Genomic DNA, 26,013 nt, shown 5'->3' with positions numbered 1-26,013 from the left:
CAGAAGAAGAGTGTTTTCGCGGAGAAAATAAAATATTTAAAGTGGTAATTTCGAAGCCTTCAAAGCCCAGAGAGAAGGAAAGATGTTATGATGTATGTATGTTAAGGCGCGTCCACATTACTCGTGCTCGTAAATCTTCGTCCACACTACTTCGGTTGCTCGCCAGGCTTCGGCGCGTAAGGATCCGTATATTTACTCGTAGTGTGTATAGGCTGTAATCGTATTTTAATTTATTGGCTATAGTTTTTAAATTAAAAATTTGCTTGTCTCTTGACTTGTCATATCGTCAACATTACTCGCGAGCATAGCGAGTCGCACGAGCACGAGTAATGTGGACGCGCCTTTAGGGAAATCGGTTGCGACGCTGGAAAGTAGATGGAACTTTCAAGGTCATGTCCACTGGCTGACCTTGGTATTAGTGGCGATGAGCCTTTCGGGTATTTATACGAGAATTTATTAATTATTTCTAGAAAGAACCAAAAGTAACACATTTAAGTAAGTTTTTCAAGGATTGCTTAGGGAGGGGTACAGCGAAGCTAAAATCGCGCGCCTGACTGCAGTAGGAATATCAGCAGAACAATGATGCATGTACTTCACACCGGATGCGTTCAAATCTTTTTAACTCGTATTGCACCTGCGCAAACTGGGTACACACACACTGCACAGCGGCTCTTGGCCCATATTCTTCCTCAGCTCCATTTTGGGGTCGCGGATACAGTGATTAGTCATACATTAGCAGAGCAATGAAGTTAAATTATAAACCTATCGATAATCCAGCTATAAATAATTTAACATCTACTTAATATTATCGCTTAAGGCATACGACCTCTTTAGAATACGATTTCATTCATGTATAATATTCGAATCTTAATAACGGGAATAAGATTTCTTCTTGTACTGTGTTACCTTCCTTCATAAAATGCTTGTCGAGAAAATTAGATACGCATTTCGTCCGTCAGATTTCATGGGGGATAATAATTACTCGCCTTTCTCCTGTATTTCTTTTCTATCTCTTTTCCATCCTATCATTTCCTTCCTCCCTGTCATTCACTTTAAAATACCTTCCTCGCATCTTTTGTTCTGTACCTTTACACGTTTCCTACCTTCTTCGCTTTCCTTCTCTTCTCACGCATTCGTTTCCCATTCCAATTATATGTATGTGCCCTTTCGTAATTTCTCTCCCTCATATAGTAGTGGCAGGAAACTTTTTTTTTATGTATCCTAGCAAAGGCAGAGGAAATTTTGGAGTTCCACTGTATCAACAGTAGAAAATAGTGTGCGTTCCCATCCGTATCCTAGCAATGATCCCATTGTTGTTACGATCCCAATTCCTTGCTTATGGGGGAAGTAATAGGGATATAAATTGGCTTCTACTCGACTCCACTCACGCGTCAACAAAATTAGTAGATTTCCCTGATTTATCTCTCAATGAGGAATATCGTTTGTCCTTAACTATTTCCTTCAACGACGCTCCGTTTGGAAGAAATAGGGCGAGAAAACAGATTGACGAAATTCTGTAACTGTATATATGGATTGGAGTAAGTCAAAATACCCAAACCTGTGAGATACGGTGCGAGTACACTCATACAAAATTACGATGCAACTAAGGTGGCAACTATTCAGAATGACAAACTCACCCTCTCGTTGAATGGGAGACACAACTTTCAAACACATAAACGATCTTGGAACGAACATAAATTAGCTTCATGGGTTCCGATGGGTCTTGAAACCAAAAACGACTGTGCTGATGAGGCCAGCAGCAGGTTCTTGAGATGGACTGGAGAGGAAGCCTTTGTATTCACAAAATTTCTTGTTCTTGACCGTTTGAATATTATCCAGTATGGTTGGCAGAACCCAAGATTTACAAAAAATTTACAGATAAATATGAATTTTAGGAATTGCTCTCTTGTGGGATACCATTCAGTTTGGTATAACTATCAATAGTTTTGAACGTATACAAAAAATCAGCGAATGTCAACATTCATTGCCTATGTTTGGCAGCATTCACCAAATGTTAACATTTATTAATACGTATCGATACATTGTGTCAATATCAACTGTCCTGGAAAGCTGTACTCCTCACTCTGTGTGACATAAGCAATGGCGGAGATTCACAGATTTGTTCTCTTTGAAGACATTAAGTCCAATAAACAGGGCTTTGCAAGCCAGATGTCACCCGTGGGTCACCAGTGGATCGTGTGTTATTCAGTAAAGTATTTCAAGGTACTACACTAAACATTACATGCACTTTGTATAACAATAGATTCAATATGGAAAATTTCTTTGTATGATTAAGTCTTGATTCTTGCATTAATTAACGATGCTTGGCTAAGGGCTGAACAACCGAGGAGACGAAGTTCAAGTCCCAATGGGGTCAAGAATTTTCTCTTCTCCAAGTCCTCCAGACCAGGTCTGGGGCCCACCGAGTCTTCTATCCAGTGGGTACTGGGGGATCTTTCCCTGGGAATAAAGTGGCTGGGGTGTGAAGCTGACCACTCACCTGCAACTAGTGTCGAGGTCAAGAAAAAATGGGTATATGCATCCACTCCCCTACTCCTTCATGGAGTAGTGCTTAATTAGTTAAGTACAGGAACAATTTCATTTTTTTTTGACAACCATATAGGTTACGCGGCTTCAAACGGTAGAATCATTTGTGAATGACAAACTAAAAAGAATGTAAGGAGGTGGCCGTATGATATTTTACAATATCATCATTGGATTTGCATGGAGAGACTACAAGCAATTATGAAATCCCATCAGAATAACTGATTACAGGGCAAAGTTTTGAACCCGGTATCTCCTACATAGGACAAAGTTTTAACCACTCTTCTGAGACATTCAGCTTTAAAATGTTTCGAAGAAAACGAGATACACGTGTCATTATTTCTTTCTGTGTTTCAAAATGTGATGTATGATAGCACACATAGCAACGTAATGCCTTGAAATAACACAGATTTGGCTTATACTTTATTTATAAATTTCAACACAGTCTCTCTCTGCCGCCTCTGAGAAATGATAAACGACTACAAGGGATCAAGATTTATATCTGAATGCCAAAGAGGGCAATTCATTTGCAGACAGTTTGTGAAAGAGACAGCACACTGAGCCTGAATCTTGAAGGGCATTATATAAATGTGCGTGTTTTTTAATTGTTTAGAGATGACAGGTGTTCAAATACTGACAAAGTGGGTCATAAGGAACATATTCAAATATATAATCTCGCCTACATCACAGTATGCTTTAGAACAATCACATTAAGCTACATGTCATGAGTATGCCTGAAGAACACTGTACTCTGATGAGTGATAATTCACGCAGACAGAATGTAAACTGAGGAAATTATATTTCTTGGCCGATATCCAGCACATCATCTGTGTTCATTCATGCATGTAGTCACTCATATACAAATATGTATTTCTGTATCATTCATTATAATGAATGATACATAAATACATATATGTATATTTGTGAAGTACAGTAATAATTATTACTGTACTTCACAAATTACTTCTTTGTATATACAATTAGCTAAACATTAGAATGTAGGAGTTAAAATCCCTGTGGGGGAGTCTGAATTGCTATTGTCACTACAATATCTAGAACAATTCCGAATGTTGCTCAACCGTCTGCCTAATATGTAATGAATCATGTAACAATGTAATTCTAGTGCTAAATTTTGAGTAGATAGTCAAAACAGGAAGAAGATAAAAAACTGGTTACGTGATTATGGAGATAAAAATTGCGATCACCAAATTCTGGATCATGAGATTATTCAAGTGGCTTCTGAACTGGTATAGAGATCACGTCCCCTCTCAGTCCAAGCCAAATTTACTCTCACTAATTACAGGAATATGTAGTACACAAAATTTTCTCAGAATTCTCTTCAGCATTTCATTTTTCCTTCACTGATTGCCAGTGAAATCAATTTACCAGTTGGATTTGAGGTTTTCACAGAGTGATTATGAACAGTATGATCTTGGTTGTAATGGTGTGAAGTTCGTTATTAGTTCACTATAGTTTCACAGGAATGTAGGCCTCCAGCTTCACTATCGAAGAGTAGGTCTAGTTAGAAATATGCACGGAAAAGGTGGCCTGAATATGGAAGTGATATGTTCCTCTGAAATATTGCTGGACCTCTACAGAACTACATGGTGTTACAAGGAAGAAGACTTTACTTTTCTTAATTCACAAGCGTTATCAAACAGTAATTAATGAACTGCATTTTTTTATCAGTGTAATTATCTAGGGCAGAATGTACATCATGAATGGAAATACTAGTAGATCAGTCTGGTAAAATTTCCTAAAACTGAAATTAAATTAGATGCATTTCATGAGGGAGACTGTTGACTATATACAATTTTAAGCCATGAAGGTGAAAAAATAATGACATAACTACCAAGTTTTACCAATAATAGCTTTCATAAAATGTTGCAGAAGCAACTGAAAAGTACAGTATGGATTTGTGACATATGAGCATATCTGAAAATATGAAGCATCAATACAAAGAAAGAGGGTGGTTAATAACCCTAAAAAGTAGAGAAGTGTCTGTTTTTAAGATCCTTAGGGACTTAGGTAGACTTAGTGTTGTTAGGGATGATGATGATGATTCTGTTTATATGCAGGAGCTGAGATGCTTCAGGTCTCACGAACCCAACATGGTAGCTCAAACCTGGCACTGTGGCTCAGACTGTACATATATGGTCTCCATGGCTTCTTCATTGAAGTCCTTTTTACTGCGGGCTGGGAGTTTATCATCAGTGGCAACTGGAAACTCCCAGGTAAGATTATCTGTATAGTAAAATAATGGTTCCTTATAAGTTTTAACTGTTCAGCCATCCACTGAGAGAAGGAAGAAGATGCATAATAATTTTCATAAAATGTGCTCATTTTAATTATCATTATCACTATCAAATAATATAATTGCAAAAATAAAATGGATTTGTAAAAGCATCTTGAAGTTTATTCCAGAGAGGCCCTGTAAAGCTATTCCTGCTCAGCCCATATACCAATTCTTACTGTAGTACATTATGCTAAAAAGCCATAAAAATAAATAGTGAACATCATTTGAGAATCTGTGTCTACAAGAGACCATCTGCTGAGGTTGCAGGACACAAGCCATATGTAGCCCACAAGAGTAGTCTTCCATTTCACTAAATAAGTGTTCATGTGGTCCTTCTCTAAAAACAAAACCCAATCTTGTCAATAAAACTTCAAGAAAATTACTTACTAAATATTCTGTGTAATTTTTCAAAGATTTCACATGAGACCTAATAACCTATAAAATCTCAGATTTGATACAATTTTTTGTATTGCAGCCTAGTATAGGTAGGTATTATATGATGAGGCCCTTCATTGGTTGAAGTTTCCCAGCCCTGATGCATGCCTTCATTATTGTTACAGGTTACACAAGTGTATGGTCACTCGCCATCTACGGCATATCAGGCATGATCATGGAGCACATATATGCTGCTTGCAAAAAATCGAGAGTGCCCCTTCTGCTTCGTGGAATCTGTTACCTGTTATGGGTGTACATGTGGGAGTTCTCTACAGGTTTCATACTGAAGCAATTCAATGCGTGCCCATGGGACTACTCTGAGTTTAATTATAATGTTCAAGGACTTATAACATTTGAATATGCTCCATTATGGTTTTTGGTCTCGATATTAATGGAAAGAGTTGTTATTGCACATGTATCAGAACTACACTGGGCCACATCACCATCTCATAATGGACTTGCCGCAAGATTCAAAGACTGAAGAGCCAAGCCAGTTATCATGTATGTACAATATTATATTGCTTGCACTGTACCTGGAGTTAAGAATTTTAACACCTGTAAGATAAAAAAGTACAACTACAGTGCTGGCCAAAGTTAAGAAAAATAAAAGTCACCAGTCATCAGCTAAAACGGTATGATAATATTATAAACTATTGTAAGATTGTTCTGGAAGTACATCCACTACTTCAGATGCATATTCTAATGCATGGCTACTGGATCAAACTACAAATATTCCAAACCATAATATTTACATCCAGGTACAAACTTAATACTAATATCAATAAAATTGACAACAATAATAAATTTAATTTTGTGATGATTTTGAAAGTGTTATGTCAGAAATTAATTCTGGCATTCATTGAATATGTCTGATTATTTATATTCTTATTGGCCATTGACCTGGCATTATGTGATTAGTAACTTCATCAATCTATATAAATATATTCTGTCATGAAAAAAATGGTTAATTTATTGTCAGATTAATAGAAAACATGTTATTTGAAAACTGTAAGCAGATAATAGTTTTTCAAGGTCAAGTAACAAGCTGTATGGTATAATTTTGTGCATGTGAGCCAAATTACTTAGTAGCAAAATTGGTGGTTAATTGTTAAATCGACTATGTAGACAATTTAATCGGTTTACTGTAACAGATTAGTTTTACTGCACCTAAAATGACCTTTCAGACTAAAAAATTGCAGTAACTTTTTGGCATAATTAGCCCAGAAACTCAGTAATTGTAAGTATATGGTAATCAGTCCTGTTTTTATGAAATATAAGCAGAAATGGCTGTAAAGTGGAACAAGTATACATGCACCCATTGATTCCAAAACTTTGACTTATAAAAATTAAAATAAAGAAAAGATTATCACATGTTAACGAGTACTAACTCTAATTTCAATATTTATGATGAAAATACACTCCTCTCTTTGGTAGTTAGTGGTAAAGAAAGCACATACTTCAGATCAGTTTGATTTCTTAAATAGAATCTTTTATCTGTAAACTACTATATTTAAGCAAATGGCATTTTAGAATTACTGGGTTTTCAGATGTCCATCGTTCAGTATTCTAAAAATGAGAGAACAGAATGTTTCAGAAACTGGACCTGTTTCCTTTCTCAGGTGAGGGGGGGAGACACCTACTTTGCTGGGTCCCTTAGAAAGCGCTACCTCAATTAAGGTCAGTTAGTTTTTAGAATACCGGATGCTGTACAAAGTCTGAAAACCCAGTAATTCTGAGTGTTACACACCATCGGCAGTACCCCTTAGAATCGAACAGCATTTTATTTGCTTGCACAAAGCCACATGGCACTGTCCATATTTTGATGTGGAAGAAAGAATTCTCATTGTCTACTCTTTAAGGCTCGAAGTATTCATCATTCAATTTATGGAGTTTCTGAACACCCAAAGTGTAGTGCCAATTACTGTCATAAAACCATATTAGTTTACAATTATGTAATTTTAAGGTATGCAACTTGAACTAATAAAGAGCCAAGATAGCACAGTCGGTATATTGACTGGCTATGGGATGGACATCCAAGGGGGTGGTGTTTGAGTCCTGGTGGAGGCAAAAATTTTAGCTTCATGTCATCCAGACTAGTTCTGTGGCCCACTCAGCCTCCTATCCAATGGTACCAGGGGCCTTTTCCCTGGGGCTAAATCGGCCAAGGCATGAAGCTGACCACTCACCTCCAACTAGTGCTGACATCAAGAAAACATGGGTCTATATATCCACTGTGCCACATGCCTTCATGGCATAGCGCTTAATTAGTTAAGCACAGGGCAACTTTTACGTGAACTAAAGAGCCATGACTAAATATCTTGGGACATGCTTTATTGGAACAATGTTGTTATTAAGTCTATTAGGATCCATATTAAATTCAACACAGTAACAAATATTTCACTTCTATAAAGTTTGATATTTCTAATGAGTATGATAAACTTTAGAATAATATCCATTTTTTATAGATGTGATATGGTAGATCTCAGCTGTGAATGGAAAATAGCGTTTTTAATCTGTTCTGATACTTACTGATGAAAATCTAGACAGAAGGAACCTGTAAGGCAAATGAAATATGACTGTTCACCTAAAGTAATTACAACATACAAAATTAACAGTATACATAAGCATGTACATAGTTTAGTTTCATAGAATTTAAAAATCTCAGTACATTTAAAATCCATGTCATTCAGTCAGAAATGCAGCGCCCTTGATATGTCCAAAAAGCACTTATGTCAGAAGTGTTTTAGCTTCAACAGTTCTAGCTAGATATAAGTCTTCCTTATTCTGTATTAAAACAGAAATATTCAGATGGCAGAGTCTTCATGGTCTGTTATAATAAGAAAGAAGGTTCTATTTGAAGTAGCATGACTTAATGTTGAGTTGTTGTTAGTACTTATATTTGGATGTGAATGTGACTCGATGATCTTAAGTTTGCTGCATACAAATTATGAATTGTAGCATGTAAAGGGTCACAAAATATATTTAAAACAAGAATAATATAAAAGCCCTCTGCAACATTTAAAAAATCAATTACCACTTTAATCTCAAGAGGTTTGCTTCTTTTTATGGTGTGGTTCAGATTTTATGTAGCATCAGATTTTCTGCAGAAACACTTCCCTCCCCCTTGCCCCAACTAACGGAGCAATACATCAGTACGCTGAAGAGAAGTAAAATCATATCTTCCCCTGGTATTACCTTTCATTTCCATCAGTTCCTCAACCACATGTTCTTACGTGGTACAACTCCAATATGAAAGCCTAGTAACCTACTGCAACATTTCCTTAGTTATCTCAAACCAATGTTCACTACAGGGCTTGTTGAAATATGTTGAAAACATTCAATATGCTATAAAATGGCGCCTAATTAGGCTACAGAAACTGTTTCCTTGACAGAAATCAAGCATTAGGAATGGAAATGGTTTCTCAGCACTACGTAGATCCTCCAGGTCAGTAGATAAGCCTGGGGGAATGAAAAGCACACATTTATGGTAAGGAATGAGAGTTACAGCGTCTTAAGGCAACAGATTAAAAAAAAAGCGTTTTAGAACTAAGTACAGAGCGTCTGCTCGCATCTATGCTAAGCACTCATAACATATTTTCCACCAATTTACCTATGGTAGCTTAAAGATTCACTATGCCTTTGTTACACATACTTCATGTGTGCTGTCTTAACAGGACAGCTTCATCCAGAACTTCACAAAGAAATATATTCACGTGTAATTTTACAAAATAGTAGTAGACAAAATTAAGACTTAGTAGACATAAAATGCTCTCAATTGTCGAAATAAAATTATTGCTTATGAACATTCTAATTGAACCTGACAGTAAAGAGTATGTTTTTCTCCTGGTTCCTTCTGTTGCCAGTTACCCATCGTCATTTAAAAATCACTCCATGCTAATATCTCACTGACCCCCCCCCCCTCCAAACCTCACCCCAAGCTGTGTGACAGCCCTGACCACGCTGCACATTAAAGTTTTGGTCTTCATCTCTGACCCAGTGTATCTGCTGCTTAAGCAACAGAGTATGGGAGTTAGTGAGGTGTCTGTCATGGAGTAACTACCAAAACTATTGACAAGGTGAAAGGGCACAAGTTCTGTGTAGAATGAAATTTATCTGTTCATGAGAGAGTAGGTTCTGAAAAGAAAAAAAATACAGAGTCAAATTGCTTTTAAGAGATGGTGAGCAAAAATTTACAGTAGTCATTTACATTTGTTGGTTAAAAACATCTCTGAATGTTGGATGTGCCTTGAGTAGGCAGTCTTACAGAAGAAAATCCCTGTTTTTTTAACATAATGTTCAGTATGGTGACTTTGGTTCCCACCACAGTTGTGGCTCATAAACATCTGAACAAGTGGGGCAGCCAACACCAAGCAAAATTTATCTCCTTTCCCATGCCTATATTTAATGAAATAAGGGGGAAATTATATTTTTGTTTATGTGTTAATATTTCAAGTGTTTATTTTCAGGTTACATAGGCATCTTCTTACAGCAACTTAGGCTTATCCGGTGTTGATACAGGCATTTTAAACTAAAGGGTTCTCTCGCTCTGTAACCTGTGACTAAATATTTATTTCTCTTGATGGGAATACAGTCTTCCCTTAGGTCGAATGAGGATTTGAACCCTGCTAGGCTCAAATGTGCCCTATACTGCCCATGGGTCGATCATGCAGGCAGAAGGACAGATTTCCACTTTTTTACTTCAGGTGTTTCAGCAGGGATTTGTACAAGCCTAAAAATACACTGTTCAACCACCTACCAATTTTGACCAATATCATTCCTCACATCTTTCTTTAGGCATGGCAAAAAAGATTGATATGTAACCGAATCACTCATACGCTTCCTCGTCAACTACTCTTCATCCATCAGTGTAATATGATTTTGATTCTGTCCTTGGGTCTTTGCAGTGGGTGGATATTGGCAGTGTTTCCTACATTTTGGAGGTACATACTTCCTCCATCTTCAGGACCTGAAGATAATGGCACCATGTACATCTGACGCAGGCAATACTGCCCGCATCAAAGAGTGTAAAGAAGCATCTAACACAGGATTCCTAATAAACTTTCTACTGTATTCACATTACAGGCTTGTCACTCAAAATAACACACTTCACATAATCATATTTAATCTCGTATAAATGAAAAATGCAAGAAACCTAAAATGTTAACACATGCTTTTCTAACGATGTAGCCAGGTATATGCGGTGGGAGGGAGAATAATGGATGTTCAGGGATGTTGGGGAGACATGAATACACACTGAATTCTATGAACACCTGATAGGCCCCAGTCTCCCAACCCAGGTACAACAGAAGAGTCTTGAGAGGGAAAGGTAAAAATACCTATCAAGGACCATAAGCAAGTGGATGTAACTATGATGGAAGAGTTAGATAAAGCTACGGCCCATGAGACAAGGCTTTCCATGAATTTTGAACACTGAGGCATTACATTTTTGAGGGGCTCAGCTTTGGCCCCTAAGGAGTGCCTGCCAATGTCCCACTGTAGGTATAAAATAAAATTTAGTAGTGTTCTAATGATAATATAAAGATCTATGTCATTATCTGATAATATGCCATCAAAGATACCTTAGACAAAGAATACTGACAAACTTTGTTTTAGTTGTAGAAGCTGTATGATCCTCCAAAACCTCAGCAAACTTCCACAGGTTTATGAAGTGTTACCCCTCAGAAGATGGTACCCCTTCTAGTGCTGTGAAAAAAAAAGACCTAACATTAAATTCATTTATTCATATTTTTAAATCTCTGTTGTTAATAATTAGCAACATTTTTTTCCAGAGAATTGTTAGTGTTTTATTATTCATTCTATTTCTGTACCATTAAATCAATTTTGTAGATAAAATCGAATTTTATAAAAATTCATTCCTAATCAAAATTTCAGCATTAAATATTTGACATCCAAAATGTTAAGAACTTATCTTTTATAGTAATTTTCCCCCCATTGTGACAAACTAGCATGGATGGTTCAACCCTCTGAAGTCCAATTATTTCAATATGCAGTTTCAGTATGCAATATTTTAAAGTTGTCAGATTTAACCCAACATTAGCCTAACATGTGATTTTCTGAGTGTGAGATTGAGTTTGATATAATATTACTTTCACGATCCATTTGTCAAAACATACAATATGTACCAGTTTCAGTTTAAATTTATTGTATTCAAAATTAATATAATGTTGGACCCATTTTTTTTTGTTCTTAATTTTAATGTTTGCATCCTGTTGTGTGAGTATAACTAATAATACAAATTCCACCATTAACACAACTATGATTTATTAACTTAAGTTGCACTACATGTTTCTACCCTTATAGGGTCATCTGCAGGTGCTGTAATTTACACATCTTTATTACTGAAATGTAAAGAGTGTATTCATATTTACATACATAGACTTCAAATAACTAATTTCTATGTACATTTATATTGTAACTGGTTGGTTTAATTACAAGATATATATGAACTAAAGGTTGAAAATTAAAAATTAATTTTACTATTCTGTATTTCAGCATCCTGTTGCAATTGTTCAAATTAGCGCCCATTGTTTATCATCTGTCAAAATTGCAACACTTTTACATTCTACACTTCCACACTACATGTTTCGGCCTCGAACGGTCATCTTCATGTGTTTTTTATGTTACAGATATTTTACTAAAACTGTGTTAAAAAACTGCTACACTGTTTTAATTCATGTTAAAAATCACATGCTGTAGTCTTCTTTTTTTAAGTAAAACGAGATAAAATCCTTTACAATTTCTGTTTTTGACTGCCATGTGCTCCTGGTTTGCGTGTGCTTCCTCCACACTGAAAATAGACCACGAATGTGAGGGGCGAGCTGCCAAGAAAAGCACCTTTTTACAAATATGACGACACCCCAGGTGAGGTGAAATAATACGCAACAGATATTGTAAAGTATTTTATCTCGTTTTACTTAAAAAAGAAGACTACAGAATGCGATTTTTAACACGAATTAAAACAGTGTAGCAGTTTTTAACACAGTTTTAGTAAAATATCTCTAACATAAAAAACACCTGAAGATGGCCGTTTGACGCCGAAACATGTAGTGTGGAAGTGTAGAATGTAAAAGTGTTGCAATTTTGACGGAAGATAAACAATGGACACTAATTTAATTTTACTAATTTTTAAAATTAATTTAAACGTGTTGTATGCTGTATTAAATATGTGTATTCAGTGTCAATATAACTGCAATGATTAGGCATGACTGCCCACACACCAAGGAATCATGCAGACTCAAAATAAACTTTAAATTGAGCTAACTTAAATTTCAGTTATATTTTGTTTCACAAAAAGAGTTCTGAACTTTGGTCCGTGATGGAAAATAAACAATGAAATACCTATAGCTTTATAAGAGAATTATAATGGAGATGGCCCAGGCCACTGTGCATAATTATTCAGTCTGGCAAAGATGTTGGTGAAACTTTTTTCATAGTGCATGGGATTGTTAATTATTAGACCCTCCTTTTTTAGCAACAGGAGAAAACTTATGAAGTTATTTTATACCTTGTACCTAATTAATTACTGGAATTTGCTTAGGATTCTCTTATTAAGGTAACTAAGGCATTTCTTACTGTTATGGAATGTGAAGTCCATCAATAGCATAACAAAAGTCTGATATGAAATCCTAGATGAAAACGAATATTAGTCTAATATCAGAACAAATGTAGTATGGTGTTGCTTGTTATAGAGAAAACTTGGTTTTATGTTATTTCCTCACCTTCTACATACATGCCAGTTTAAATCCTATTTTTATCTGATCTTGTCATCTGGAAATTCTTTTCACACCTGGGCTATAAACAGGCATTTCCAAAGCAAATATAATTCCTAAACCTATATGTTTAATGAGAACACTAATTCAGAATTTCAGGGACTTTTTTAAGTTTGAAGTTTAAACAGAGGCTAATACACAGAAGTTCTCTTAGATGATACTAATATTAAGTTAAGTCTAAGATTTTGGAAACTATATCATTAAGGCAGACAGACCTTTACTTCCTATTTGTATTGTGTTAACAGGGAAGACATTGGTATAGGAATCTTTCTGACTTGTTCATATAATTACACTGCCAAGTGTTTCCCTCTCAAATAGAAGTGGACTCTTTCCTGAAAAATGGTAGGATGATGACCAAATATTGATATTCAACTATAGTCTGAGATTTTGGAAACTACATCATTAAGGCAGACACACTTTTACTTCCTATTTGTATTGTGTTAACAGGGAAGACACTGGTATAGGAATCTTTCTGACTTGTTAATATAATTACACTGCCAAGTGTTTCCCTCTCAAATAGAAGTGGATTCTTTCCTGAAAAATGGTAGGATGATGACCAAATATTGATATTCAACTATAGTCTAAGATTTTGGAAACTACATCATCAAGGCAGACAGACCTTTACTTCCTATTTGTATTGTGTTAACAGGGAAGACATTGGTATAGGAATCTTTCTGACTTGTTAATATAATTACACTGCCAAGTGTTTCCCTCTCAAATAGAAGTGGACTCTTTCCTGAAAAATGGTAGGATGATGACCAAATATTGATATTCAACTATGTTGACACAAGATTCTAAATATGTGTGAAATGGTATCTGGCCAACACTGCAGGGTGTAAATAGTCTGCAGTTAAATAATGGGATAACTTCATCATCCATCCAATATTTTATTGCCATAATTGTAGGCTTCCTGATATATTTTGAATCAAGTAAATTACAGCGCTGTATACTTAGATGAGAACTTGATATGTTTTGATACCCTGTAGAATAGAATGTCTTGAAAGAATGCTGTTAAAACTTGACACAGACCAAGTGCTGCCAAACAAATAAAAGAGAATTGTGATAGTATATTTCAAGATAAGATTAAAGAATTGTGGCTTGGAACAGTTGTAGAAGAATGTATATAACTATATTGAAATACATTTAAGGATTCCTTTTTATACCTCACTTGTTCTTATAGTGTACATACTTTATGAACTTTATATCTAAGGTATGTTGTGTTATAGATGTATGTAATCATTGTGGTTACTAAAAATAAAGTTATGGACCTAAAAAGCCAACATGTAAACAGACATCAGTCAAAGAACTGGATACAGTTTCTTCCCGTACTAAAGACTCATGCTGTTTTCATTTTAAAATTCCAAACCCCATGATTATGGTATTTGATAAGAGACAAAAGACAACATATTATAATATGCTAGATTCTGTAACTAATTCTGTATACACAGATGACACAAAAATCCAATATTTCATATTATTTTCTACAAAGTGTAGGCCATTATTTGCTAACTTTAGAGGAGTACAATTTTCATATAAATCAAACTAACCGAATGTTGTCTTCCAGAATTTTATTTCTGTTTTTCTCTCTACTGTATTACAAATTTAGTTAGAGATGGAATCAGTTTTCTTCAAGAAAGTGCTTCTTAATAATGCATGTATGGGAATTTGTGAAGTAGAGAGCACTCAAAAAGTTTTCGGTTACACATATAAAATATAATTATTTATCAGAGAAATGACAAATAATAGTATGAGTTAAAATCTCAAACAATTCTCAGCTTTGGAAAACTTAGACAATGACATAAATGGCAATAATCCTCGAGAAACTATTAGAGAGATTATAAACATTTCAGCCAGAGACATTCTACGTTATTACAAACTGAAGTAGCATAAGCCATGGTTATGAAGGATGTTAGATTTCCAGCAAAGGCAAGAAATTTTTCTCTTCTCCAGGTCAGAGTGGATCTGGGGCCCATCCAACCTCTTATCCAATAGGTACCGGAGCTGTTTCCCCAGCTAGTAAAGCAGCAGGTGTGAGAAGCTAAGCACTCACTTCCTTCCAGTGCCAAAGCTAGGAATGCTGGAAATTTACTTCCACTCTCATATACTTCTTCAAGGCTTGCTGCTTAATTAATGAAGTCCAAGATAATTTCACTTATCTTTAAAAGAAACTAGTCAACTGCTTGCCATAGAACATAATAACATGTAAAACAATGTGAAAAACAAATTATGGCTGAACCACTCATTTGTGCATTTAGGATCTAAAGGGTATATATAAATATAGAAGGTGTAAAGTAAAATGCTCGTACTTTCTCACATCTATTGAATATTTGCTTACAATGCAGTAATAGTAAGAAGACCATTTTCCTGCGGGTCACCTGACAGCATCCGCAAGACCACTGACAAATCTGACTGCAGAAGTATGTGTCAAATGAGAGGCTGCTCTAGGGACTACAATACCTATCTTCAAGTCTGAGACAAATCTGGGGCCCTTGAAATCTCCTAGCACAATCATATGGAGACTCTTTCTCAGGAGACATAGGGTTCTGAAGCATGAAATTTACCTTATAATTGCATCTAATGTGATGTTGAAAATTAGTTTGCCTTAAAGTACACCCCACTTACATCCCTTCATAGAGTGATTCTACATCTCAATAACCTGAAATGACTTACAGTACCACAGCATGGGTAATTTGACATTTAATGTTGCATGTTCAGCTCTGGAGTAAATAACTTGGAGAGACTGATGAAGATCATGAAAAGACTAGCATTCATTCTATGTCTAGAAAATATGGAATCTTTAAAGCCATTAAATCTTGTTACATGATGACACACGGTGGAGTAATGACATTTCTTGGAGCCTGGGCACTGTGTACGTGTACAATCATTTATAGATTTTGAATAACCTTTTTACAACAATTTCCTACCTCCCTTCCTTCGTTAGTTTTATTAATGATTTCCATCAATATATTTCAACTTTATGACTGACATTAAAATATTTAAAGAAAATATTTGAAGTTAAATCTGTGCTGCCTGAAGGCAGCTATGTTCCGCTTGGTTTTCAAGCATAAGCTGTGAGCAAATTTATTATGCTGAATATAAGTGTTTCTGATGGAAACAGAATTTTCTTTGAAGTTTACCCAACACAAGTATTCTATGTATGTTATAGTTCAGTGTCCAGTGCATTTCTGCATGAAGTTGCTGGATCGATATTTAGAATTTTCTTACTTTACAGGCACTGGTGAGAAACTTCCTGGTGATGGATATAACTGAAGTGATATTTAACTCATTTATATTACAAAAAGAGAACCTCTGCTGTACAAGAGATCAGGGTGGAAAAAATATTCTCTGCTATTCAGTGAACTATGGGTTCTGAAAGGGGGAGGAAAAACATGCATAGGCTAGCGCCATGACAGCATACCTTCTTACCGATCGTGGCCTCGGCACTGGCGGCGGCCATTTTGCAGCATTTGATTGGCCTCCGCACGGAAATTGAAGCAGCAATGCTACCGTGACGTCAAGGCAGCCATGTTGCCCGCCGGTTGTCAGGGAGTGTTAATACGGGTATTCCCAGCTTATGTAAAGGTGGGAATACACGAGCGCGCCACTGCTGTAATGCAATATAGATCGAACGGGATTCGCGACTTATTCGCTCGTGTGTACGTGAATTTGAACACGCGCAGCGCACGGCTCAAATGCCGCGCAGCGATCAGGTTCCTGTCGGTTTTTCTGACGAACACAAAGGGATTCGTTGCCGCAGTGTGGTCGGGTTCGGTTGCCATTTGTCTCGGGAAGCGCGCACGCCCCAAACATGGAGCGGTCAGAAGACGATATTTTGGGGCTCATAGAGGCATACAAATCATTCCCTGTACTGTGGAATCCCGGAGAAAATGATTATTATAAAAAGAACAAAAAAGTGACGCTTGGACGGCGAAGACAGAATGGAACTGAGGTGCTCGGGCTTGCGCGCCCCATTCAGATGGTTCGTTGCGTGCGCGTTGCTTGTTCGAGGTGCACCAATTCACTCCGCGCATCACTTGTAATGCCACGTTACAGCCGCGGCGCGCTCGTGTATTCCCACCTTAAGGCGCGCGGGACAGGCGTAACCTGCGTGATTATCAGATTTTGTGCAAGGTGTGGGGCGTTGGCATGTGAAGACAGCCAAGTGAAACCGAAAGTACTTGATCAATAGCGGCAGGTGAATATTTCTAACCTTATTAATAATTGTAAGTATAGTTGTTTCGCTTCTGTCAGTTTTGTAAGGTATTGCAGTTAACCCTTCAGTACCGGGGGCGTTTAAATCGTTTTTCCACTCCAATGCCGGCGGCTATTTAGTGGGAATTTTATGCTGTAATCATTTTCTCATTCCGTCAATTATTTCATGCATATTTGTTGTTGACACTCATGTTCTGGAATGTAGCAACAATTAAAACTGATAAATTGTTATAGCGTCATGCTAAAGGCCCTAACTACAACACAAACCGAACGCAATACGTACTAAACGGCAATTGCATTTCCAAGCAAAAACGGCACATGTGCACTTTCCACCCTATTCAATTTGCAAGTCTGCCATGAAAATCAAAATTTATTTGAAAGTTACATAACCAGAAGGTGAATTATTTGGAAGGGGCCAACGCCAGAAACATCAAATAAAGTAAACCCTCCTGTATGGAACCTAAGAGGATCATTACCACTGGACCCCACCCAAGCCAAAATGATTATATCCCAGAACCTTATACCATATTTCTTTAAGATTAATTTTAATAATGTCGTTATGTTTACACCTACATCTCTCAAGCAGTCTCTTTCTTGCAGATTTTCTCATTAAAGTTCTTAATAAATTGTTCATTCCAATATTCGTATCCTCCAAGATTTGTTCAAAGTAACAGTATTTTGTGAAGAGAGTATATCACAAAGTTCATCAGTGTGAAGTTTTCTTTTTCTTTTTTGTTCACAAATAAAAAAAGATAAACCTACTTTAACAAGTACAGCATGTTTCACTTTCCCAGACCTGATACTTGAATGGTTGTTGGAGATTTATTTTGTTTGTTCTAGAAAAATCAGTTGTATTTTGAAGTTTAAAAACTTTATATCAGTAAGGAAAAAATAAGAACCATATGATGATGTACCTCTGGAGCTGGATTGTAACCCAGATCTTGTTGTGGTAACCACTCTGTATGTTGTTGTAAGGCCCATCCTGTCAGTTTCACAGCTTGGCAGCCAGGGAGGGCCAGCAGAACCCTTGAAGACCACCACAGGGATTCACATATACACTGCACACTACTTGAAGCAAAAATGTTTTGAGCAAAAGCACAGAGAAAAATTAAAGCACTCAGTTTATATTCAGTAATCTTCAAAGAGTTTCTTTACTGTTTTCTTTTCCATCTCAACACACCACCTATCAAAATCTCAGTCACATTTACTGCATATAATGAATTTATTCATTTTAATGGTATGGTGGTGTGCTACATGTTTCAGCTTATAAAGCCATCAACATTAACAACTGTTCTCAGAGTAGTGAATTGCGTTTTATAGTATGTATTCACATATTAGTAATGTTACTTAGTAACTTAATTAGTAATTAGACTTTACACATAGTTAATATATTCAGCATTTCATTAGAATTAATACAATTCTTGTAAATATATTCATATTTGGATAAAAGTTTCATATTAATATGTGTCTAGAGGTGTACATAAGGCGTCTGTAAGAAAATAAAACAGCGTAAAAATTAAAAGTTTTTAAGTTACAAAATACATTCAGATGATGAAGTAAAATATTGCTCGTGCGTGTTTAAATAATTCATCATATATACTATTTATATTGGTGTCCATCACTGCAATATGTAGTTATCTGTGAGTGTTGTTTTTGAATTGAATTGAATTTATTTACATTCTAAAAATCCTAAGTACAGGCAATTTTAGCTTAAAAATTAATATAACTTAATTTTACATCATTCTCTATTTACATTGAAGTATTCATCTAAAGAGTAGAAGGAATGAGCATGTAGATAATTCTTTAACTCTGATTTAAACTTTTTAGTATCATTGCCCAAGTTTTTAATACTTTGTGGCAGATTGTTGAACACTTTTATGCCAGTAAAGTAGACTCCTTTTTGATATACTGATAAAGTTGATGAGGGTAGGTGGAAGTTATATTTTTGTCTAGTATTCATGTTATAGACATCAGAATTTAATTTGAATTTATCTTTGTTGTAAACAACAAATAAGAGAAGCGATAATATGTATTGCGATTGAAGAGGTAGAATTTTTAATTTCTTAAATAATTCTCTACATGAATCTCTACTTCTACATCCTGTAATGATTCTAATTATATTCTTTTGTATTTTAAAAATTATTACACTATGTGAAGAGTTCCCCCAAAATATTAATCCATAGTTCATAATAGAATGAAAGTAGGCATGGTAAACCATCTTCAATGTTTCCTGTGACATAAAAGGCTTAATTGATCTCATCGCATAGCAAGCTGCATTTAATTTAGGTATAATTTGTTCAGTATGTATTTTCCAAGACAGTGTACTGTCTACATGTATTCCAAGGAATTTTGTATCAAGTACTTTACAGATTAATTTGTTGGCATAACTGATGTCCAGATCAATTTGGTGGTGGTTTTTAGTTGTGAATGATATGTAATGGGTTTTATCAAAATTTAATGAGAGTAAATTGGCTTCGAACCATCTGTTTAAGGCTTCATATACAATATTTATGTCATTTTTAAAGTTCTCAAATTCAGAGTTCTTAAATATTATACTAGTGTCATCTGCATATAGAATTGGTTTAGATTTATTGTTGATGGTTTTAGATAGATCATTTATGTAGAGAAGAAAAAGTAAGGGACCTAAAATTGATCCTTGTGGAACACCGTGCTTTATAATTCCCCAGTTTGAAAATGCATTATGACTGGAGTTTTTATTATTTATTTCAACTCTTTGATACCTGTTTTTGAGGTATGATTTGATCCATTCATTAGCTTTGCCAGTTATTCCATAGAAATTTAATTTCGATAGTAAGATATCATGATTAACACAATCGAAAGCTTTTGCTAGATCACAGAAAATCCCTCCCACAATTAATCTGTCATTGAGAGCACTTAAAATATCGTTAGTTAGTTCATAGGTTGCTTTTTCTGTTGTTAGGTCTTTCCTAAATCCAAATTGCTCTTTGACTAATATGTTGTTAGAATTTAAGTGTTCAAGTAGTCTATTATACATAACTTTTTCAAAGACTTTTGAGAATGAAGTCAATATGGATATTGGTCTGTAATTAGAGATGCATTTTCTCTCTCCTTTTTTAAAAAGTGGTTTCATTATAGCGTATTTTAAGCGTTGAGGAAAAGTACCTGATGATAAAGATTTATTACATAGATGATTCAAGGGTGAACTGATGTAAACAGAGCTTGCTTTAAGTAATTTGGTAGAGATTTCATCATATCCATGTGAATTTTTGGGCTTAAGGGATTTAATAATGTTTTCAATTTCCTTCCTTGTTGAGAATTTGAGATTGATATTTGGAAATGAATTGTTAAAGGCACGAGACAGATAGTATATTGGATTATTATTATTATTATTATTATTATTATTATTATTATTATTATTATTATTGGAATATGTTTTCTCAGCTAATGAAAGGAAATATTCATTAAATGCACTTGCGATAGCTTGTGGATTGTTAGTGGACTTCCCTTCAATATTCAAACTTTGTACGTCTTCATTAACAGATTTCTTTCCTGATTCAACTTTCACAATATCCCAGGTGGTTTTAATTTTATTGTTTGATTTTAGAATTTGGCTGTTATAGTTATTCTGTTTGGCTTCTTTAATGACTTTTGACAAAATTTTACAGTACATTTTGTAGTGACTTTTTAGTCTTGGATCATTACTGTCCCTACTGGCCAAATATAGTTGTCTTTTGTGTTTACATGAAGTTTTTATTCCAATTGTTATCCAGGTGGATTTGTTTTTATTTTCATTTTTGACTATTTTTAAGGGAAAGCTTGAATAAAAGATCCTCAAGTATGTGTTCAGAAAGCAATTAAATTTAGAATCAATATTATTGCTGTCAAATACATTGTCCCATGATTCATTACTTAATTTTGTGACAAAATCTGCCATCGTATGCTTGTTGATTTTCCTTACTGTTTGATATTGTTGATTACTGGGCTGAAGGTCAATATTATTTATTTCTATGAGTTGAGCATCATGATCGGATAAGCCATTTATAAAGGGTCCTACAGTATAGTCTCTTAATTTTGAGTTATCAATGAATATATTATCTATCGCTGAACTAGAATTATTTTGAACTCTTGTGGGAAAGTTAACAGTACTGGAGAGATTGTAAGATGATTGTGGTCTAGTTTGTTTTATTTCTGCTCCAATTTGATTTCCATGTGGAGCAGTTGTATTGTTTGGAACTAGTTTTTGTGACGTTCTGTACTGTTTGTTTCTGTTTCCCGGTCAGGTTTTCTTCTGTAATAATATATTAGAATATAATAAACATTTTATCGTTATTCCTTTCTGGTTATATTTGATTTATTGCTTGTTTTTATATTTAAGTTATATTGTCTACTTACTATTTTATGGGTTTATCCACCTTTCGTGTTTCAATGTCTGCCTTCTTAATATGTCAGATTTCAACTGTGCACGCATAGCTCCAGCGTTCTTCATGTCAGCACTAGATGGAGGTGAGCAGTCAGCTTCATACCCTGATTGCTTTACCCCAACGGAAAGAAAAAATTGGGTACCCATTGTAAGGAGGCTGGGTCTGGATGCCGTGGAGGTCTCTTGCACCTGCTGGGAATCAGACCCTGGCTGGCCATCCTATAGCCAATCGCTACATTTCATTAAAATTTAAATGCTATCTCTTGTTAATTCACATTCTGTTAAAGTTTGTGAAATAACTTAGAAATGAAGACACATACCTTGTGAGGGTTTGTGCTAATTATGAGAGAAAAAGTAACAACTCTGATATTACATTTCGGATAAAGAACTGTTTTCAGATATTAATGACTGAAGTTCTTCTCTCCCAAAAATTTCTAAACAAAGATACTAACCTGAACAAAATACTCACATATACATAACTGCAATGACACAAATTATTTTAACTTTCCTCCCCTTCAGTACATTTTACTATATTAGGTAAGGCAGTATTTGGTTGTACAGCAGTTTAGTGCAGGAGTGTGTTGAAGACAAGAATATAATAAATTTTGTGTTCAAGTATGACCTGGAGTTGTTCTGACTTTGCCTTCTGCTTTTTTGTCGTGTGTGTGAAACATCAGTTAATATTCTCTAGTCGTTTTCACTTTCATGTCACTACATGTTCCGGCCATCATCAAGTGCACAAGTTGTGAAGGAATCTGTTGTTCACAGTAATGCTGTTTTGCTCTCCTTATGTAGTTGCCTCAAATTATAGGTTATGTGGGTTAACCAGCTGTTTTATTTGGGTGCACTTGAACAATTGCTATGAACATGTTTGTTTGTGTGTGTGTGTGTGTGTTTTTTTTTTTTTTTGTTCTGTGACCAGATGATGTAGTGACAATAAAGAGAGAACAGCGAGAATATTAATTGACATTACACACAGATGGCAAAAAAGCAGAACACAAAGTCAGATCTATGCAGTGCAAGAGGATACAGCAATTTAATATTATGAACTGGAGTTGGTTTGATACGTTAGCAGTTCTTTATGACCAGAGCAAGTGATTTGATGATCGATCCCTTTCAGTCCAGTCAGTCATAACATTTTCCTGTTGAAATTGGTACATGCAGAGGCGAATATTGTGTTGTGTAGTCTGTGTATAATGCTTCATTAAATTTTCTCAGGGCAATATGGGAGGCCTTTTCAGTAGTCAACAAAATAAACAACAGAGGAATTCATTTTCATCTGCCCAGTCAGCTCCACACAGGCCATCAAGCAGTGCCCAGTTAGTATCATCACACACTACATCTTTCTATGAAGATCCTACCAATGTTCAGTCCCACCAGCATGCAGCTTCACAGAGACAAAAATTACTGGAGGAAAAGATGAGACTTCAATCCAAGGAGAATGCACGACTGCCGTTTGTTTTACCTGTTAGCTGCAGACCTCTCAACAAAGCTGTTCTTCGACAGCCCTTAGCTGTAAACTGGGTTCCTATGACCATTAATTCTGCATTTGTCAGAATGGAAGTTGAACAGGATGCACAAGAGTACAAAACAGTTAAAAACCTTTTCAAGGCTACAACTAAAAAAGAATTTAATGTAATTCAAATTGAACGGGTACAAAATCCTTATTTATTAGGCTGTTATCTATTGAAAAAGAATGAGATGGAGTGCATGTCTGGTAATTATGTGAGAGAGATGTACCTTTTCCATGGAACAAAACAAAGTAATGTAAACAGTATTTGTGAGAATAACTTTGACTGGAGGCTTCATGGTGGTAGCACAGGGAACAGATTCGGCCAAGGGGTGTCCTTCTCACCAATTTCTTACTATGCAAGCCATTATTCTGATAAGAATTCTGCCGTGAAAATAATGTTCCTGGCCAGAGTTCTGATTTTGAATATTACTCAAGGTCATGGGGGCATGATCATTCCACCACTTATATCACAAACTTACAACCACAACAACACACTGAGGTATGACACTTCCCAAAAAGAAAATGGGCATGTGATTGTAAAATTTTCTGACAGTGAGTATTACCCAGAGTACTTAATATACTATGCAGTTGAACCAGTTGTTAGAGGAAATAGAAGACATGACATCTATGATGAATACTAAACAGATCAATTTGAAGATCATATACCACAATATTTTATGCATTACTGAACGGTCACTAAGATTTGAAGGACAATAAGCGTTTTAGAATGTTAATTTAGTTTTAACATCTCACTCTCTTCATTTGAGTGTACTGGATAAATGATGACTTCAACTTATTCAAGATTCATGAAATATAGTGGTCTAGTTGCAGTAATAACTGAAAGAAGAGTATAACTAATAAAACCCACTATCTTATTACACAGACTTCCATTCATACAAATTTTTTGTCTTATTTAAGTAATGTAAATTTGTAATCCTACATAAAAATGCAGTTTAGCTCATGATAATTACATGTTGGACTCGTGTTGATGGTCAAATGATCAGATACTAGTAGTCAAAATGTTCTTATTGCTTGCAATTTTACTGTTTTCCACTGTGGGCAGTTATTTATGCTGTGCATTACTTTGGTCAAGTAATGCAAGGTTCAGTATGCATTTGTTATGTGGAATTCTATAATTAAAAAAAGAAAGAAGAAGACTGGAATGTATACACAGACATTTTACATCTTTTTGCCATAGCAGAGCCTTTCATATTATCCAGCATGTGTATGTTCATGCATCAAAATATTTAAGTGGCACGTTTTATACAGTAGGTGGCAGCACTTAGATTTTTTTTTTTTTGCATCCTGCACACAACAATTTTTCTGTTTATTGTGTCCTCCAGTACTGTTCTTCTATTACAGAGTTACATTATTTGGATCCAGAATTTGTCGGATGATAGTAGCATATTGAATAAGCGGCCTCCGTAGTCTAGAGGTAACGTTCCCACCTCATGACTCGTGGTACGCGGGTTCAAATACCCGGCGGAGGTCGTCGAATTTTTAAGGGCGGAAAAATTCAGGGAACAAGTCCTCCGGGAGGGACTTTAAGCTGTGTGTCCCATGTTGTAACTTTATGGCACGTAAAAGAACCTCATATCCCCAAAGGAGATCACTGAGCCAAATTCCAGGACGTTTCCCGCCCAACAATAGTCTCTAAGGCCTCTGATAGATGGGGGAAGCATTATAGACACCGCTAAGCAAGTGGCCGAACTCGCTTGCTCGGCGGGACTGATGGTACACACCATTTATCGATAGGGTAAAGAGACTGGTAGAATATCATAGAGGGAAGCACAATAGATCAAACTGGTCACAGTGCATGGGGAAACCCACCCTCTCTAAATAACTAACTAATAACTAGCATATTGAATAAGCTATAACATGTGCATAAATATACAACACAGTGAATGAAAAAATATTATATGATTGTGTACATGCATATATTACATTCTGTGGATCACTGTTAGTCAAAAATGACTGTAGGATGAGGAATAGGTCATAAAACCACAAAACATAATGTACAATAGCATTGAAGATTTCACATAAAAACTGAAAAATATAAAATACAGAGGATTTGTGTAAGGAATTCAGATGCTTCAAATAGATTCATGCATATACATCAGTACTGCTCACTTATGCCATTTATGAAAAACTTGAGCAGGCTATGATTAACTTTTAGATAACAGGAATTCATGTTTGATACCACCATATCATACACGTTCTGAAATCATAAGGAGTTGTCATTTAAGTTGATGTTGCTTGTTCCTTGTGTTCCCACTGTGTACAGCTGAATTAGTTCTGGTTATTTACAGCGAAGTTCATTAATGAAAACATGCATTTACATGGAAGAGATAAGGTCTTTAATCTCTTAAATTCACTTTACATGAATTTCCAGGTTTGACACTGCCATGATTCTAACAGTATCTTTTGTAATGTTAGGTAAATTACCCCAGACAGTTACTCCAGACTTCATTATAGAGTAAAATTAGAAAAAGACTAATTTGATATGTCAGTGTTGCTAATATGTAACATGAACTTAACTGCATAACATCCTTCACTTAACTTAGGAACCAAATAATCAGTATGATTTTTACAATTTAAGTTACCAGTTTGTAAAACAATGAATTTTGTAGACTCTAAAGGGTTCTGACGATTGTGGATGACAAAGAATTACTGGGATTTTTGGATGATGGAAGGAATTGTGTATTTAATGACTTGTCTATATATTTATCATTACATCATATGTTGAATGGATAGTGATGAATTATTTGTTGTAAGTTGCATTATATTTGTTTTAACTAGGTTCAGAGCCAGCTTGTTAACA

The 26,013-nt window shown here is 35.5% G+C and overlaps 1 protein-coding gene and 2 long non-coding RNA genes across 7 annotated transcripts in view; 2 read left to right on the top strand and 1 right to left on the bottom strand.

Annotated features, from left to right (window-relative positions):
• The window catches only part of LOC111868697, a 33,991-nt gene extending 22,170 nt beyond the window's left edge, over positions 1-11,821 (top strand). For all 4 annotated transcript variants that reach the window (XR_002843547.2, XR_002843549.2, XR_002843548.2 and 1 more), the window contains exons 2-3: positions 4,623-4,778; positions 5,401-11,821. This is a non-coding gene — a long non-coding RNA (uncharacterized LOC111868697). The remainder of the gene's footprint in view (positions 1-4,622; positions 4,779-5,400) is intronic.
• On the bottom strand, positions 8,174-18,976 carry LOC117282646. The gene is made up of 2 exons (XR_004513469.1): positions 18,192-18,976; positions 8,174-10,978 (listed from the first exon to the last, which is right to left on the bottom strand). It is a non-coding gene; the product is annotated as an uncharacterized LOC117282646 (long non-coding RNA).
• Positions 16,619-24,675, top strand: LOC111868696 (protein mono-ADP-ribosyltransferase PARP12). Of its 2 annotated transcripts, none has more exons than XM_023859588.2 (2): positions 16,619-17,288; positions 22,898-24,675. In XM_023859588.2, exon 2 carries the CDS (start codon positions 22,904-22,906, stop codon positions 23,831-23,833), a length of 930 nt encoding a protein of 309 aa, XP_023715356.1. In that variant the 5' UTR covers positions 16,619-17,288; positions 22,898-22,903; the 3' UTR covers positions 23,834-24,675. The 2 variants fall into 2 exon arrangements, with proteins under 2 accessions (XP_023715356.1, XP_023715355.1); XM_023859587.2 differs by having other exon boundaries at positions 16,620-17,260.
• Positions 24,676-26,013: the final 1,338 nt, after the last annotated feature.

Source organism: Cryptotermes secundus, unplaced genomic scaffold, assembly GCF_002891405.2.
Source record: "Cryptotermes secundus unplaced genomic scaffold, Csec_1.0 scaffold1184, whole genome shotgun sequence".
Lineage (NCBI taxonomy): Eukaryota > Metazoa > Arthropoda > Insecta > Blattodea > Kalotermitidae > Cryptotermes > Cryptotermes secundus.
The sequence above is the reverse complement of the archived record's forward strand: the minus strand, read 5'-3'. Positions and strand labels throughout refer to the sequence as shown.

Coding starts and splice junctions, on each gene's coding strand:
- LOC111868696 (XM_023859588.2), top strand. CDS start 22,904: ATGGGAGGCCTTTTCAGTAGTCAACAAAATAAACAACAGAGGAATTCA.